Below are 16,540 nucleotides of genomic sequence, written 5' to 3'. Positions count from 1 at the left end.
TGTTGCTTTAAGAGAGCCTCAAAACCTCATAAGAATGGAGAGTTTGGGTTTTGGTGTGTGACCCCCAAGTGAGTGAGTATTTAGTATCTCAGAGGTGAGAATTGTTGGTTTAACTGCTGCCTGTAGCCACGTGTTCCTCTCTGAACTGAATATAAATGATTTTTCATAGTGAAAGAAACAGATTTCAAGCAGGAAGTTATTAATTCCTGTGCTGAATAATGACAAATCCCAACAGCCTCCAAGGAGTTACTGTTATCTGTTGTGTGATGCATGGGTTTAAAGGAGACTGTGCATATTTATCTTGGGGAAAGTGCAGTGACAACTTTGCTCAGTGGTTCAATAGACTGTAATGGGCATGAAAACCCTTCCTAGTTTGTGGGTTATTGATCCAGCAGGGGAGAACTTATCAGTGGGAAGGAGCAGTTAAATTCACTGTGTTGCCTTACCTGACACTCATGCTCTAATCCTCCAACAGGGCTGAAAAATCCTTACTGTTTCTCAGAAGGATGAGGAGAAAATGTTCAGCCAACAGGAGAATGGCTAATGTACATAAAATAAAAAAAAAAAATCAAATTTTGTGTTGTGTAATACCATATTTCAAAACTAAATATAGAATCAACCTTTGTTTAGGAACTGCATTGTGATCAATGCAAAAATGCCTTTGTACCCTGTGCATGTCAAAGTATTTGGTCATTCATTAATATAAACAGCTCTTTTTTGTTACTTTTATGAAATATTATTTTTCATTTAAAAAAATAAAGATTTTGGGATATTCAGAACTCAGTTTTCACCAAGAGCATATTGTTTTTTAATGGCTGATCATTGAGGTAGCATGAATACAAGTTCTCTGGTGAGTTCTTCAACTCAAAGGAGGGAGATTATAAAATGTGAGAACTGTTCTCCTGCCTGGAGAAGCCTCGTTGATGCAAAGGGCCACGTACAAAACCCAGCTTCATTCTTAACCTGCAGAACCAGCACGACTGGGTGGACCTTAGCAAGGTGCCTGCCTTGGGCCAGCAGGTTGGTTTTGGGAGAAGTTTTAGTTCATTCCATAGAAAACAAAAGTGTCAGAGTCACTGAAGCAGAATGCCCTGCTCCTGGAAATGGAGTGATTTACATTTAGCATCTGTTTTGGGCTGAGAGTGGGAATTGGCTTTGTAATTTCTTCTGTCATGCCACTGTCAGAAAATTAAGCTGTTTACGCCAGACTATAGAAGGTTAATGGCTGTTCTAGCAAAGGTCAAGTGGTCATTTTAAAGGAAGGCTATGCTGAATAATCGAAAATGGCAGAAGGATAAGGCATAAAATCTTAGCTGACTGCTCATCCTACCTTTTTTTCCTGTTGTATGGAAACCTATCTTTGCTCTGCTCAGAGCTTGGAAGACCTGTGTGAATGTGAATTGCTATTCCAGAAAAACTCTCTGAAGATACCTTCTAATTCCATGAGCTTCATGGCAACGGGAGCATTTTTAGAAGGAACAAAATTCAGCTTGGAGGGCTTTCTTAGCCCTGATAAACAGGCTTTCCTTGTGTTGGGGGCTGAGACAGCAGTGATGATCCTGTTTGGGGTCTCCTTGCAGACACAGCGAAGGGTCACAGCTGCTGGTTGGTGCCAGCCCTCATCTTTTACCTGCCAGGGGGTCTCTGTCACTGTGCAATAAAATGCAGCCCAGTCCATCCTGGTCTAAGCACACTGAAATCCCTTTGAACCACTGAAGTTGTTCCCAGATGGGTTTCTGGTCTGGGATCCTTCCCCTAAGCGTTTCATGGTCCTGAGCCTGTCCTTTCCTTAACTCCCGGTGTTAAACCAAGGCGTGGGATTTTCTGATTACTTGACTTTTTATGCAGCCATATGGACACCTATAAAGGCCCAGAAATAATAAAATGTGGTTTCTTTGTCTTTAACTGCCAGCGTTTTCATTTCATGGGAACTTTATCACTTTCATTTCCAGACGCTACTATAAAGAAACCGATGGTCTGAAACTTGATGTTGGAGCATATATGAAGGCATTAGAGGTATTTTATAGCTTGAATTATGCTTACTCGCCCTGTGCACCTTGTTAAAAGAGCAACTGGGATAAATATGGGTCATCTTCTGTAATTACTCACCTTGGTGGAGGGAGTTTCCACACATTGAAACTCATTTGCTGCGTTCTAAAGATGGGCCGATTCATTTATTTTCTGCCTTTGTTCCTTTTTTGGTTTAAATTTGTTTTACTTAAAATGTGAACTTTTTCCATTGTGGTGCCTTTAATGCAAGTGAGGCCCTTGAAAGGAGGAATCAGAAAAGAGAAAAGTGGAATATTGTGTGCAGGATACCCAGGAAAAACCTTCAGGTCCACGTTACCTGCTAAGCTCTTACTTGTCTAGGAACAAGCCAGAAACAATTTTTTTCAACATAGCACTGATATTTAGTTGCAGGAAAACGTAACTTCTAAAATCTCCTTTTTCAAATGTTAACTTCTCAAAACCCAGATTTGAAACTCAGTTTTTCACTTGAATCATTAAAATTATATCGGGTGTTTGAAGAAATCCTGTAAATCTTTTAGGGCCGTCCAGTGCATTTGATAGTTTTATATAAAGGATATTTGCTGTAAGAGTCATGCTCTTAACAAAATGAGCAGTACTGGAACTGAGTTTGAAGATTACTCAGTGATGGAGAACGTGAAAGATTTGTACCTTGAAGTGTTTCAAGAGCATTTTCTCCCCTGCCAGAGAACTTCAAACACTTCTGTTATCCAAATTCTCTGATATTTACCTTCACCTGCTAATCCATTGTGTTATTTAAGGGCAAAATTCCATAATCACAAAGGTTTTATAACTGGAGTTTATAGAGTCGAACAAATCCTTTTCTGATCAGCGTTTTTTGTGTTTCTCTCTTTTTTTCCCCAGTATGCTTGTGATATCCAGGCTGAGGTTGTGGGGAAACCAGCAAAAAGGTTTTTTGAGTCAGCCCTGGCAGAGCTGGGAGTTCCACCAGAGCAGGTAAGGTTGAGGTGCCATGACCACGGGCTGTGCTGTGTATTTCTGCTCACTGGTGCTTTTTCCTGCTTTGCTATAACTTTGAAAAGTTACAAAAGAGGCTGAAGGAGAATGTGACCAGGACTCAATGCCTGGCAGAGGCAACAGAGGTGCCCCAGTGTCTGGCAGTCTGCTTGGAGGCTGCAGGGTGGTGGGATTGATCCCAAAATGTCATTTATTTCCTGTGCTGTCACACTGACTACCTTTTTTTTTTTTAGTAAAAGGGAAAGGCAGAAGTAAAATATTTTGTAATTTTGGTTAATGGGAAGCACTGACTGACCCCAAACCTCCTCCTGTATTCCTGCCTTTCCAGAAACATGCTGAATGTGTCGTGCTTCCTCAGTACAGCCCATTTTTCCCCTCTCTGTAGTTGTTCCCAGCTCCTCTTTATTGATTTGTTGTTCTGTCACACAGCACATAAGGATGGGTATGAGAAGACTCACAAACAGCAGTGAATTACAACACAATAATTCCATCAGAGGGGTTTGGGTGACATTATAAACAACAGGAGCAAAGTTTGGGTGGCTTGTAGGTCCCTGGAGCCTGGAGATGAAATTATGGCCCTGTAATTCAGAGTGTGCTTGGGTTTTGCTTTATTACAGAGTGGGGAGATGGAAAAGACCTAGTGGGCCATCTAATCCATCTCCTTCCCCATGCAGGAATGTTCCCTGCTCCACGGTTATTAATGTTTTGTCCAGAGTAGTTTTCAGAGAGCTGAACAACTGTCAGCACCCTGAGGGTGGTGTTCAGCCCAGTGGGTTTTGTGGGAAGGCAGCTTTTCCTGAGATTTATCAGGATATTTCCCTTCTAAACTGCATCTCCTTATTTCTAGTTTTATTCTAGTTAACAACCAAAATAACTGCTTGCCTTCCTGAATATTTTCTCCATCCAGTTATCTCCAGACTTGTTATCATTGCAGGAGTTGTTTTTTACTTAAACTGTGTGGTTTAGCTCTGCTGCTTCCCTTCATTCAGTCCCCCTGCTTTCTTCTGTACTCCCTTCAGTCTGTCCATATTTTCCCAGGAACAAGATAGCCCAGTCTGGACTATCTCTGGAATATCCCAGGTGCAGCCACAGCAGTCATTCAATCCATTCATCCAACCAGCAAACCCCAAAATCCTTTTCAGACTCAGAGTAGCATTGGAAGAAAAACTATCTGGAGAAAAAAAAAGAACAAAAAAACCCACAAGCCACAGAGCTCAGCCCTTGGATACTTTGTGTAAATCACACAAATACAGGTTTGTGTGTCCTCTCAGAGTTGATTGGGGTGCAGGAGTAGGAGGGAAGGTGTTACTGCTGAGTTTTTCCCTTTTGCATAGGCAGGGAGGTGCAGTTTCCTCAGACACTTTTTCCCAGCTCAGGGACTGCCAGGACCACTGAGGGAAGGCACCATTACAGGGATGCAACACCAGAACTCCTGTCTCTAAATCCTTGCCCCAGGAAACAAATCTGATGGAATGCATCACCAGGCTGGCAAAAATGGTCCCATAGGATGAGCCCCAGTGAGTGGTTCCCATCAGCTTCAGGAGGATTTGTTTTGGATACAGAAAAGCAGGAATTATCCCAGGAGAGATAATTTACTCATTCTCTGCTTTTGCCATGGTGCTACTAGTGCCTATCTTTGTATTTTGTCAGAGTTTTGGCTTTTTTTTTCTAATGTGGGTATAGTATTTTATACTCAGAGAGATTGGAGATGAAGGAAGTGTGTGCCAAACCAAGGAGTGCAGTGGATAATGGCACCAGTCACTCCATGCTTTCTACCATGGAAAAAATAATCCACACTGCTGGAGTTAAAGCCTGCATCATGATTGACACATGTGTAGGAGGAACAAATTACAGCCAAGCAAACTGCCTTAATTCTGACATCTTTTCCTAACTTTTGAGTGCTTGACCTTGCAACTTTAATGTACTTTTGGAGAAGGATTTGCAGGTTGGTTTAGTTCATGGTACCTGGTAATAAAACCTCAGTATATTCACTTCAGTAAGTTCCTGTAATGCACTGCATTCCATTTTAATCTGCATTTGTAGTGACATGACAGGGGCTGGTTTTACTTGCCTTTGCTTTTACAAAATGTTTATTCCAATAATTTATTCCACTTGTGGAATGCATTTAATCCATGCCATCATTAAACCATTTTAGATGAGCTATGCTTTTGAAAACATATTACAATTTTCTTTCACTTGGCTTTTAATGAAAAATACCTTTTTAATAAAGCTGTCTCACCACAGTAATTTGAGACAGTGGCAATTCTGAAATTCCTCAAGCTGCTTTAATCAATAAAGTTATCAGCAGTCGTTTCCCTTGATAACTGCTTCTTACTGGGACCCTGACTTTGCCTTCTGCTGCTGAGATGTTTTCAGCCTGCACTTAGAATAAGAGGAACTCCCCAAAGTCCAATTTTCATTTTAACCTTTCCTCAATGGCCTAGAAATAACAGATTGCCAGTATTACTTTAATAGATTGGAAATTTAAACCTCTTAGAGGTAACCAGACCTATCTGACAATTCAGTACTATGACAAAGAATAACACATCTTAAAGGTTACTGAAATGCCTAATTCATGTGTTTTTAAGGCAGCTGTAACAGTGGATGATTTTTACAGCTTTACAATAAAACCTAAATAATGTTAAGGTTCTGGTAGTTTTATATAATCATAAAAAGTTCTCTCTGTAGCAAATTATCCTGTTTTAATGGGAGTTATGGCAGGTCGTGCTGGAGTCCATAAACTACTGGTAGTTCAGCAATTCCCATTCCTGCCACCTGCAAGTCTCAGGTGGGAGTTAGTGGTGCATGAGAGCAGAGGGAGGTCACCTGGGGGTGGCACAGGGGACCTGCTCCTGTGCCTGTGTCCCCTCCTTGCTCACCAGTCACAATGGGGCAAGATCTTCCATCCCAAAATAAAAGTGGCCAAGGGAAGTTTCAAGCTTCAGTCCAGCTGAAAGCTCAGTGAGAGCTGTCTGGCCCTGCACCTTTGGAGTTCTAAGACAGAAACAAGATTAAAATTAGCAGTAATGTGGGATCCTGAAGCCTGGGAGATTATTCCTTGGGCTAAGGAGAACAGGGAGAAAAGTAAATCTGTTGTACTTCTTGTGTGAAGGGGTTTAATACATTAATCAAGGTTTGGTGTATAAGCTTTATCTCTTTATAGTCCTGGTACATTTAGCTTGATTAAGGTTATTAAATCTCTAGCAAAAAATCTGTTTAGGCATAAATATGTCTGACTCTGGAAGCATTCTCTGTGCTAGATATTCTGGTGGAGTTAGCACACTGCCTTCTGTGCATCTCTCTGTTTGCATCCTCCATGGGCTCCAGCCTCCCAAACATCTGAGCTTGTCCTGGTAAACACTGCCCTGCAACACAAGCAGGGCTGGGCAAATCAGGGTGTTCTCATCCTTCTCCCTCCTTCATTTCCTTACTCTGTGATTCCTTTTCCGATCAGACATTTTTCTGTGATCAGTTAATGAATGCTGAAACTCTGCAGACAAAAACTACCTGAGGTTCCCTCTCAGCACCCCAAGAGCATCTCTAAAGATTTATTAGTTTTGGCTGCTCACCTCACTGCAGCTCTGGGTCTGTGGCACAGGCAGCAGCAGTGGCATTGCTGACTGTGGGGATTATGTTTTGCCTTCCCACCCCTAAATTCTTGGAGGTCATGTTCATCTCCTGTGTTCTCACTGCCCCTTTGGGCTGAGTCTGATGGGGACCTTTGAGAGCAGTGTTTTCACATGTGCTTTATTTACTGTGTGTGTACAACCACATACCACCTCTCACCAGCTCAGGGAAATAGAAATTACACCCATCCTCATTCTTTGATGATTTGTCTTAAAACCCAGAGAGACTCACTGCATTTTTCCCCTTCTTTTTAGTTAATTTGTAACCAATCTAAAAAAGAAACTTCTGCAGAAGGCTTGAGCAGATAAGTGGTGTGATCCCTGTGTAAAATGTGAACACGAATGGAGATCTTTTAATTCCTGCTTTCAGTGGGTATGTGACCTTTCAGTTTTATATCTTTCTCTCTCTTCTTACCATATTGCAGTCAGAGAGGAAGTTAAACCCAGGTTTGACAGGTAGAGTTTTTTTATTTCCCTTGACAGCACACCTTTTGACCTCTATCTTCTTGCCAATGATTTTTTAAATCCTAAATGATTTGGGAATAATTGCTCCTCCTTTAGTGATTATTGCCCTTCACCGATAGTAAATCTGTGAAATCCCTGGGGGCTGGAGCACATTTCTGTATGTGTGTGCCACAAGCTGGCCTGGACAGGCATCGCTGCTCAGCTGCAGCTGCACTTCCAGAGCCACCAGTCTTGCAGGAAAACTTCCCTGGATGGGGTAAAATACAGTCCTGGCAAGCTGGAAAGTGCTTAGTGGGCTGCCCTGCTCTGCCCTTTCCCCTGGTCAGGGGAAATTCTTTTTAGGGTTATGAGGACACAGGACTGAAATTGTCTTTGCTTCAGAAATCTCATCCTGAATGTCAGGATTCGGGCTGAGCAAGGGCATGCAGGTGGTGCAGCTCTGTTGCCTCTCACCCTCAGGGAGGTGGTGGAAGGAATTTTGGAAGAAAAGGGGGTTATAATCTCTTAAAGCCAATGGTTGACAGTGATTAAATATCCTGGAGCAGCTTGGGGGGAACTGGTAATGGTGGTTGGCTGGGGGTGGTGTTGCCAGGTTCTCTGTATGCAACGGTGGGATGATTCTCTTTTCCTTATCCACATTTACATGCTTTATTTACTAATTACTTAAATGTAACCCATCATTTTCTCCCCATTTTGTGCTGGATTGCTGGTTTGGAAGAGTAGTAAGGAAAGGTGAACTATGTACAGGACAAGCTACACGTTTGTAGCTCAGTTTGGTTTATGAATTCTCTCAGAAAATTTAGGTCTATCCTGAGATCTCCTTTACATGCTCAGTAATACGTGGGAGAAGATCCTGTTGCAATTAGAAAATTCATAAAAATAGCTCTGGAGGTTTAGTATTTTTATTCTTCCTCAGTATGTGTTTAGCCCTGCCCAGCAGATCAGAGCTGGGGGAGGGATGGAAATTCAGGCAGGAATGTCTGGAGTTGGAAGGTGCTGTGGTTGTGAAAGCCAGGCAGTTAAATTTATGAAGCAAAAGGCTGATTCATCAAGATGAAAATCAAATAGTTAAAGATGCAACTAATTTTGTTTTGGCTAAAATTCAACTTTGATATGAAAGGTGCAAAAATCTCATTGATAAACCACATTGCAGACTTTCAGATCTGTGCTTCCCCAGTTTTAGGTGCTGCCTCTGTTCTCTGCAGAATAATCCAGGACACCTTTGGGAGGTGTAAAGCTGATTTTTTTGATCATTAATGGAAAATCACTGTTTTGTGCATATACTGGGTTTTGTTGAAACTATAAAATGGCATCCCCCAAGCATTTTAAGTTTGAAGAATAAAATAAATGTGGTAATTTGTGATGCAGGTTGATAAGCACTTGAAATTTTGTCGATGTGATTGTCAACAGAAAGGACCCCTTGGTTGGTACATTCTGATCTAATAAATATCTGTATCAGAGGCAGGAAGGTGCTTTTTGCACTCTGTTTTTATCAAACACCAGACAAATCTTAGCACAAGCAGTTACTTCTTTGGTAATCTACTCACTTTTGTTTATTAATATTTGCATGTACTTAAGCTGATGGTAACACAAGCCATGCTAGGCCTGTACACATCGTGTCGTATTATGCAAAAATGAAGAAATTCTATTTTACAGTGACTTCCCAAATTTCTATATCAACCTGAGAACAGGTTGGGATCAAGCTCTCAGTGATTACAAGCTTAAGCTTTTGACTAGCCTGTAGAACACCAGATTTAAGAAGCTAAGCTTAATTTAAGCTGCTTGGAGCGTAGCAGGAACGGATTGTTAGGAACAGAAGAAGCCTAACTTCATAAAACTCACCATTTTCTTTGAACTGTGCCCAAAATCCCTTTGATTCCTGTGATTGATTACAAATTGTGCAGGTGTGTGCTGTGCCAGTATATTGCTGGAGGAGCTCTGGCATGAATTACCCTCAAGGTAGGATGACTTTTAATCAATACGATGACAATATTATCTTGTTTAATTTGTCCGATGGCAGCATTAAACCTCAAATCAAGCTGTTTGTTATGTCAGGGGAGGGTGACAAATGGCAGAAATGAACTTTTCCTGTATTTCACTGTCCTGACAGGCCATCATGATCGGGGATGACATCGTGAGTGATGTCGGGGGAGCCCAGCAGTGCGGGATGAGAGCGCTGCAGGTGCGGACCGGCAAGTACAGGTCAGTGCCCACCCTACACATCCAAACCAGAGCCACAAGGCCAGGTTTTTTCCATGCCTTTTCCAGATCCTTTCCCCTTGGTGTCAATGTAGGCTTGCATTTATTGTCTGCACAAGCACCTCGTGCAGCAGAGGCTTGGGTGGATGGTGATACTTTCTTTTGGGAAAACGCTGTGTGAAAGTGGCAGGAAGGGGAAGGCAAGAGTGTCTTTGATCTTTTGAAGAAATATTTTCTGCCAAATTACTGATGTATTTTTTTCATCACAGCCCATAGACTGGTATATTTCCTGGGGTTTGCTTATTTTTTTTCCTGCTGCTGCATGAAAGCGTTGTACACGTGATATAAGACGTGCGTGAAACCCGTGGCAGGGTTAGGGTTATAAAATTAGACTGTTGACTCAGCCATCCCTGGGGGTCATCTCTCACAGCTTTAGGAAGGGCTCCATATGTCTGCTCTTCCCTCCAGACACATATTCAGCACTGAGGTGTCTGAAACACGAGAGCTGCTTCCCCAGCTCTCACAAGAGTGCGGGATCCTGCTGCAGGGTCACTCATCTCTCCAAACAGCCCTGCAAACCCTTCCCTTGCAGGTGTCCCCATGATCCTGAGCACTCACTGAGCTGTCACAAGTCCAGCTGCTGAGGAGGGCCCCGAGTGCACCTCTAACCAGGCAATGACCCAGTGCTGAGCAGGTGCCTGGGCCAGGTTAGGTTTGAGGGCAGCTCAAGGTGACTCCAAATGCAGTGCAGACATCTGTCCCACTGTTCGACATTCTGATCCCAACACCCAAAATCTCCTTTAACCATCTCCTCTTATCCTTAACTGTGCCTCCTTGTAGTATGGTTCAGCCACACCCTTTGTCATCTGATGTCATTTGTATTTTCACAGTTTTTCTTCACTTTCAAATACTGAGACTGTAAAAGAGGGATGCTCCTTTGGGGAGAGATACAGCACATGAGAGTCATGCTTGCCATAAACTGTCTAAAAAGTTATTTTGTTCATTTTCAAGTCGATCTGCTCCTCGATTTTCTTTTTTAGTTTGTATAAGGTGATAAAATAATACCCAGTGCCTTAATTCTAATGGACCAGTAAGTGATGGTTTCTGAGGAAAAAAAGTCAGGTACAAGGGTATTGTATTTTCTATAATTTTAAGATAGTACATCTAAAAATCACATATTTATCTGAATAAAGCTTGGAAAATATCAAATATTAAAGAAGTAATTATATAGTTTGTGCTTTTGGGATTATTTGTATCTAATCTTTGTAGTCTCAGGACCTAGACTTGATGATCCCTTCCAGCTCAGGACTTTCTGTGATTCTAATCTCCTTAGTTTCCTAATGGAGGAAATAAGGACTCAGTGGTTGATTTTATTCTGATACTAATGGGGTCACTTGGCAAATCCACATTTCGTTGCCACACAGATTCAGGTGCCAGTGAAGAAGGTATCTTTGCACACAAAGGTGAATTAGATCTTTGCTACTGACCAGAGCTCTCCTGTTCCATACTTTGCCCATCATAAAGTATGCCCCAGGTGATGCCACAGCCACGCTGTTCAAGCAGCTGACATAAACTCTGTGTACACACACACATAAATATGTATAATCATATGCTAGAAAAACATTTTCTTGTATCAAGTCGTGAGTCATGATTTCACAGCTGAAGGGGAGTCAGCAGCTGTTCTAGATGGGGAACAAAGATTGTTTTCCACTGTTGTGTTTCCTGTTTCAATGTGTGGTTGGTGTTTTCTCAACTCGTGTGTATTGCAGAGCAGTGAAATACAGATGAGTGTCTCTCTCAATTCCCCATGTGGTGCCAGGCCTGCTGTCAACAACTGGGAGTAAAATGAAATAACTCCTGTTTGCCAGGAGAGGTCAGAGGTGTATCTATATTTTTAAGAGTGGCTTATTTAGTACACTTAGAAAATCAAGACTCACAGTGAGAAGAGACAGACAAAAACCCAAGTGATTGGCAGGATAAATTAAAAATAAATAAAATGTGTTTTTTTGGTGGTGGGGTTAGTTTAAAGTTTGATACATAAGATCATGTATAGGTTCTGTCTTCCCCTTTAGTCCTTGCTGACACAGAGCTCTGTGCTGCACCCGAGCACCTCTGGATGGCATCGTTGGCTCGTGCACGTCACTGTCAGCCACAGCCTGGGCCTTCCCCACCAGCTAAGGCTGTTTGTCCAGAAGTGCTCTAAAGCACAGAGGTGTCGGGGGTTTGCTGGGCTGTGGAGCACTGGTGTCGTGGGATTGCCACAGGTTTTGGTAACAGAGCCACAGAATGGTTTGGGTTGGAAGGAGCCCTGTTGTCTCCCTCCATCCTCACCCCAAGGCTGTCCCCGGCTGGCAGGCATTGTCAACTCCAGTGCACAGGTGTGCTTGGGGCAGCTCTCCTGATTTCAGGGCTCAGTGCGGTTTACATGAACATTTTAGGAAAAGGTTCTTCCCCCAGAGGGTGCTGGGCACTGCCCAGGCTCCCCAGGGAATGGTCCCGGCCCCGAGGCTGCCAGAGCTCCAGGAGCGTTGGGACAGCGCTGCCAGGGACAGGATGGGATTGTCAGGGTGTCTGTGCAGGGATAGGAGCTGGACTGGATGATCCTTGTGGGTCACTTCCAGCTCAGGATACTCTGTGATTCTACAGTTCTGTGGGTTTTGAGGTCTGCTGCCTGCCCAGTGCCAACCCAGGTTATGCAGGGATATGCCCTGGCACTGCCCCCTCCCCAGGCTCTCACCCTCCTGACCTCTGCAAAGTCTTCTCCACTGCTGGCTGCTCTCAGGGTGAGATTCAAAATGTGGTTTTAAGCTGCTGCAAAAACGTTCAGTTTTGCACCACCTTGCATGGAGTCCTGCAAGTTGGCTCCTTTCTCTTGCTTCTCTTGGATCCTTAAAGTTAATTAAAATCTGTGCAGCCTGTTTGCTTTAATATGACACACGTTGGCTGTTCCTCCTCAGTTTCAAGTGTTGAACTCTTCTTTCTCAGTAGCCAAAGCAGGCATAGCATAGATGAGTCCAAGAAATGCTATAAAGCCTGTCTGCAGCATGGAATAAAACTTCTGCTGGCACAAGTCAGGGCAAAATGGGAAGGTGAGGGGATAAGATGGGTGTGTTGGGGTGACCTGACATGGGGTGAGTAGTTGTTGGCCAAGTACAGCCTTTCCTAGGTGTGAAGTCTGAGGGCAAAGGGTCACTCTGGGCTGCAGCTTTGTCCTCTCTCAGTTTGTCCCATGTCCAGGATGGATCAGGCCATTGCTGCAGGCTCCTGAGGGCTGTGAGATTTGCCAGCACTGGGAAATGTGATGCCAATTCCAGAGTTTCTGTGCACACCTGGCCCTTTGTAGCCAACATCTTTCCCATCTAGGGAAGAACATGTTCTTGTCTTCCCGCACAGGGTATGTGCTAATTCCACTTGCAGCTAATTGGCCTTGACATCAAACCAATGATTCCCACAATAACTATTGATTCTGCAATGCTCTGTAATATCCTCGTTCCTCTTGCCTGCAAGTTGGAGCAGAGAAAAATGACTTTGAGGCTTTTCCAAGTGTCTCCTTGTAACTCTGGAAACAGCTTCCAGGTGCATCAGTGTGTCAGCTCACGGTTGGGTATTGGCAGGGGGTAAGAATTGCTTCCCCCGTTCTCCCTGATTTGTACATAAAGAGCTTTCCACTGCTGGTGTGTGGCAGTAGCCAGGAATACTCATGGCAGTGCTGCCCACTGCCCCTGCTCACCTGTGAGCTCTGGGGTGGCTTTGGAATCTGGCAGTGTGGATTCATCCCCTTTCGGTGCCCACCTGGGCTTTCCTCCCTTTGATTAGGGATTTATCTCATGGCTGTGGCTGGTACTGACATCAGAGTCAACATCCCTGAGGTGCCTCATTACAGACATCAAGGATTCTCCAGGGATGGAGGATAAAAGGATGGAGGCCTGTGAGAGCTGCCATCTCCCTCCAGCTCTGCCACTGTTCTCCAGGAGAACTGGGTCAACTTACTTCATGTATCCCTGCTTTTTAATTATCCCCTGGGAATAATTATCCTGACTTCCTTGATAAAGTGGCTTGTGATCTGTTCCTCTTCCCTGATTAAAGAAAACACACAGAATTGGTGATAAATTGGCTTGCCAGGAGAGAAATCAAGACGTGACCAAGACAAAAGTTGGGACAGAGGAGAAGTCTTTTAAGCTGCCATCAGCAGCTGATTAAGGATTGAGAAAAACAGGTTGTGTCATCAAATGAAGTTATAAAAGTATTCTTTAAAAAATGTCCACACATAGATAAATTCACTGCTGTCACTGTGTAATTCACTGAAAGCTCATGACAGCTTCTGTGAAGAAATAGTCACCCTCTTGCTGCTCTGCAGGGAAGGAGCATCCCTCCACCCTCCCTTTCTTGCTCCATGTTACTAACCCAGCCAAGATGAACAATTTTATGAGTTCTTTCCCATCTCCTGGGTACCACCAGTGTGTAATGAGAACGAGCAGGCAGAGGCACTCCCTTTGTCCTGTGACACAACCAGAGGCATTCTTAGGGCCTCACATCCTGATAATTAAGCCTGTTTCAAGTATTAAATGGAAAGAGTTCCAACCCATATTTGCACTGTGAAAAGCTGTATTTTAATTCATGTTGGTTAATGTCTTAAGCAATGTTTATTAAAGCTGGTGTCAGCAAGTTGATTGTGATAACTGATTGCAGGCAGTCCCAAGGCATAGCCTTGTCACCCTTTATTGCATATTCAGATCATGATTTGCTCTGTCCGTGTGAGGATCTTCACATGTTTTTATCAATTTCCTGACCACAGTTTGGTTACCATAATATTTCAATCAGCGCTCAGAGTAAATACTGCAGTACCTTAGCATGCTCTTCTGATCACAGCCTTACATCTTCCCAGTATATTCCAGTGTCCAGTCACAGAAATTAGTAGCTCATGCATAAATTTAATTATCTTCAGTCTAAAAGAGAAGTGTGAGTTTGAGGGAGGTTTATTAGCAGGTAATTTATTTGTTGGTAGCATAATAAACCTCGAGGGAGCAGAGTGTGCTCAGGACACAGCCATGCTGTGTGCTAATGTGCTGTTCTGAAAAAATCAGTCTGAATATCAGGAAAGAGATCAATCTGCAATGAGAGTAGGATAAATAAAGGAGGAATGGACTGGGTGAGTGAGGAAAAGTGGTATTACTCATCAGTCTGACAGTTCTGCTCTCTGCCTGTCCAATGACTGACTTTTCCTCAGCAGTCCCACTCTAATCAACTCTCATCTCCAGCACGTAGGAAGGGAGGCAGTGTGCACTTTGCAAAGCAGGGTAGCAGTGACCACATCAGCTGCACTTTTGCTTCCCTCTTGCCTCACATCCACCCAGCTCATGCACCAGCAGAGACAGCTCAGGTTTCCATTTCTCCTCTTCTAAAGCTGATCAAGGGCTGGAGGAGGAGGAGCTGGTGCCAGTATCTGCTACCTGAAACCAGAGGCAGCGGGACCTGGTGGGGGGCACGTGGCTCAGTTGGTCTTGATGTGTGGGACTAAACCACTTCCAGGCCCTTTCTGACAGCATCCAAAGCTAATGGCCTTTCTGCTTTCATTCCCTTTTGCTCTGGTGCCTCGATGTCTTGGCAGTACGTGCTCCTCCAGCTTGGGCTGGCAGCCACCCTCCCTGCACAGCCACGTGCGCTCTGCCTCTGCCTGAGCAACACCAGAGCCCTGGGCAGCTGCTTGTCCAAAGCGTTTGCCTTTCCTCCTCCCTGCAGACCCAATTCCTGAGCTGAGGTGGTGCTGGGGGCAGGATTGTCTGAAAGGAGGCAGCTCAGGGCTTTTCCAGGCCTTCCACAGGGTGTGTTCCTCTGCACAGCACCCGCTGTCACCGCAGCACCCGTGACCCGAGCAGCACAGTCCAGGAGGTGGTCCTTGCTTATTTATATCCCTAGAGGCCTTTCCTCAGCACCTGCACAAGGCTGCAGTGAAAGATTCCCCAGGGAAGAAGCCTTTCTCAACACTTGTCCCTTGCAGAATGCCGAGCTGTATCAGCTTGTCCAGCCTTTGACAACGTTGATGAATTCCATACCAATGGAAAATCACTTTATTTCTGTGGAAATGTAAATGAGAGTGCTGAAATGTGCTGCAGAAAGGGCACAGCTGGGACAGCTGCACAATTTGGGTTTCACTAGAGATTTCCTTTTTTTTAAAGTGCAGGTTCCTCTTCTCTGCTTATCTTTTTCCTGTAGCTAAATATCCTCCAGGCTCTTTGGTGCATGGAGTCCTCTCTGAGAGACTGCTCTGATTGATAAAACCCAGGCAAAGCATTGTTTTCAAAGGGAGGGAGAAGCAAATAAGAGAGAGACAGGCCAAGTCAGCTGCTGATGTAACTCCCTTGAAGCAAATGGTTCAATATCTGGAATTTAATCTGGCTTGGGCCCTTGCTCGTGCTGTAAACATGCTCAGGAGCAACAGTGCCAGAACAGTGCCTTGTGCTGGCACCCTGCGAGCACAAACCACCTGAGTGTTCCTGTTTTAATGCTGTTCTGTGTGCCCACAGATGCTGGAGGGTCCCTGCAGGCTTAGCCAGTGACATTTATTTTTTTCTCTATGAGTGAGTTTAACCAACAAACCCGGAGTTGCTGCCCTCCATCCCTGGAAGTGTTCACAGCCAGGTTGGACAGGGCTTGGAGCAGCCTGGGATAGTGGAAGGTGTCCCTGCCTATTGCAGGGGATGGCACTGGATGAGCTTTAAGGTCCTTTCCAGCCCAAACCATTCTGTGATTCCAGCAGCTGCAGAGGGGATGCAGACAGGTTTTGTTGGGGTGCAGGGGACAGGGGCTGCCAGCCTGCTCAGGACAAGGGAACAGCCACAAGGCACGGGAACTGCTGCCCTCCAGCAGCCTCTGGGGCTGGGTTTCATCCCCTTTGGGAGGCGTGATGGGACTTGCCCAGAGTTAAAAATAAAGCACCCAGCAGTGCCAGCTTTAGGCCTGCTGCAGCCTGGGATGTGTCTGGTGTGAGTGCTCGTGTGCTGCAGCAGCAGCACGAGTGCGATGCCACAGAAGGGCTCCCCGGGCTGCCAGCGCTGCCCTGCTCCTGGCTGGGTGCAGACAGCCTGCAGCTGGCCCGGGATGTGACTCACATTCACACTTTGCCCCAAAACTATTACAATTCTCACTTGTCTGTGGTTTTCAGTCGCTGTCAGCAGCGGGTATGGTTACCCCTCAGCCCTGCTGAGATGAGCTCATTCAGCCCACGAGGCTGGCACTGTTGTGTG

At 44.5% G+C, this 16,540-nt stretch overlaps 1 protein-coding gene across 1 annotated transcript in view; it reads left to right on the top strand.

Moving 5' to 3' along the window:
* The window catches only part of LOC104694948 (phospholysine phosphohistidine inorganic pyrophosphate phosphatase), a 72,592-nt gene that overhangs the window by 12,019 nt on the left and 44,033 nt on the right, over window positions 1-16,540 (top strand). Inside the window, exons 4-6 of the mRNA XM_010408466.4 lie at window positions 1,953-2,016; window positions 2,893-2,985; window positions 9,208-9,299. Of these exons, the coding sequence (XP_010406768.2) occupies window positions 1,953-2,016; window positions 2,893-2,985; window positions 9,208-9,299 (249 nt within the window). The remainder of the gene's footprint in view (window positions 1-1,952; window positions 2,017-2,892; window positions 2,986-9,207; window positions 9,300-16,540) is intronic.

Source organism: Corvus cornix, chromosome 6 (assembly GCF_000738735.6).
Source record: "Corvus cornix cornix isolate S_Up_H32 chromosome 6, ASM73873v5, whole genome shotgun sequence".
NCBI classification, from domain to species: Eukaryota; Metazoa; Chordata; class Aves; order Passeriformes; family Corvidae; genus Corvus; species Corvus cornix.
The sequence above is the reverse complement of the archived record's forward strand: the minus strand, read 5'-3'. Positions and strand labels throughout refer to the sequence as shown.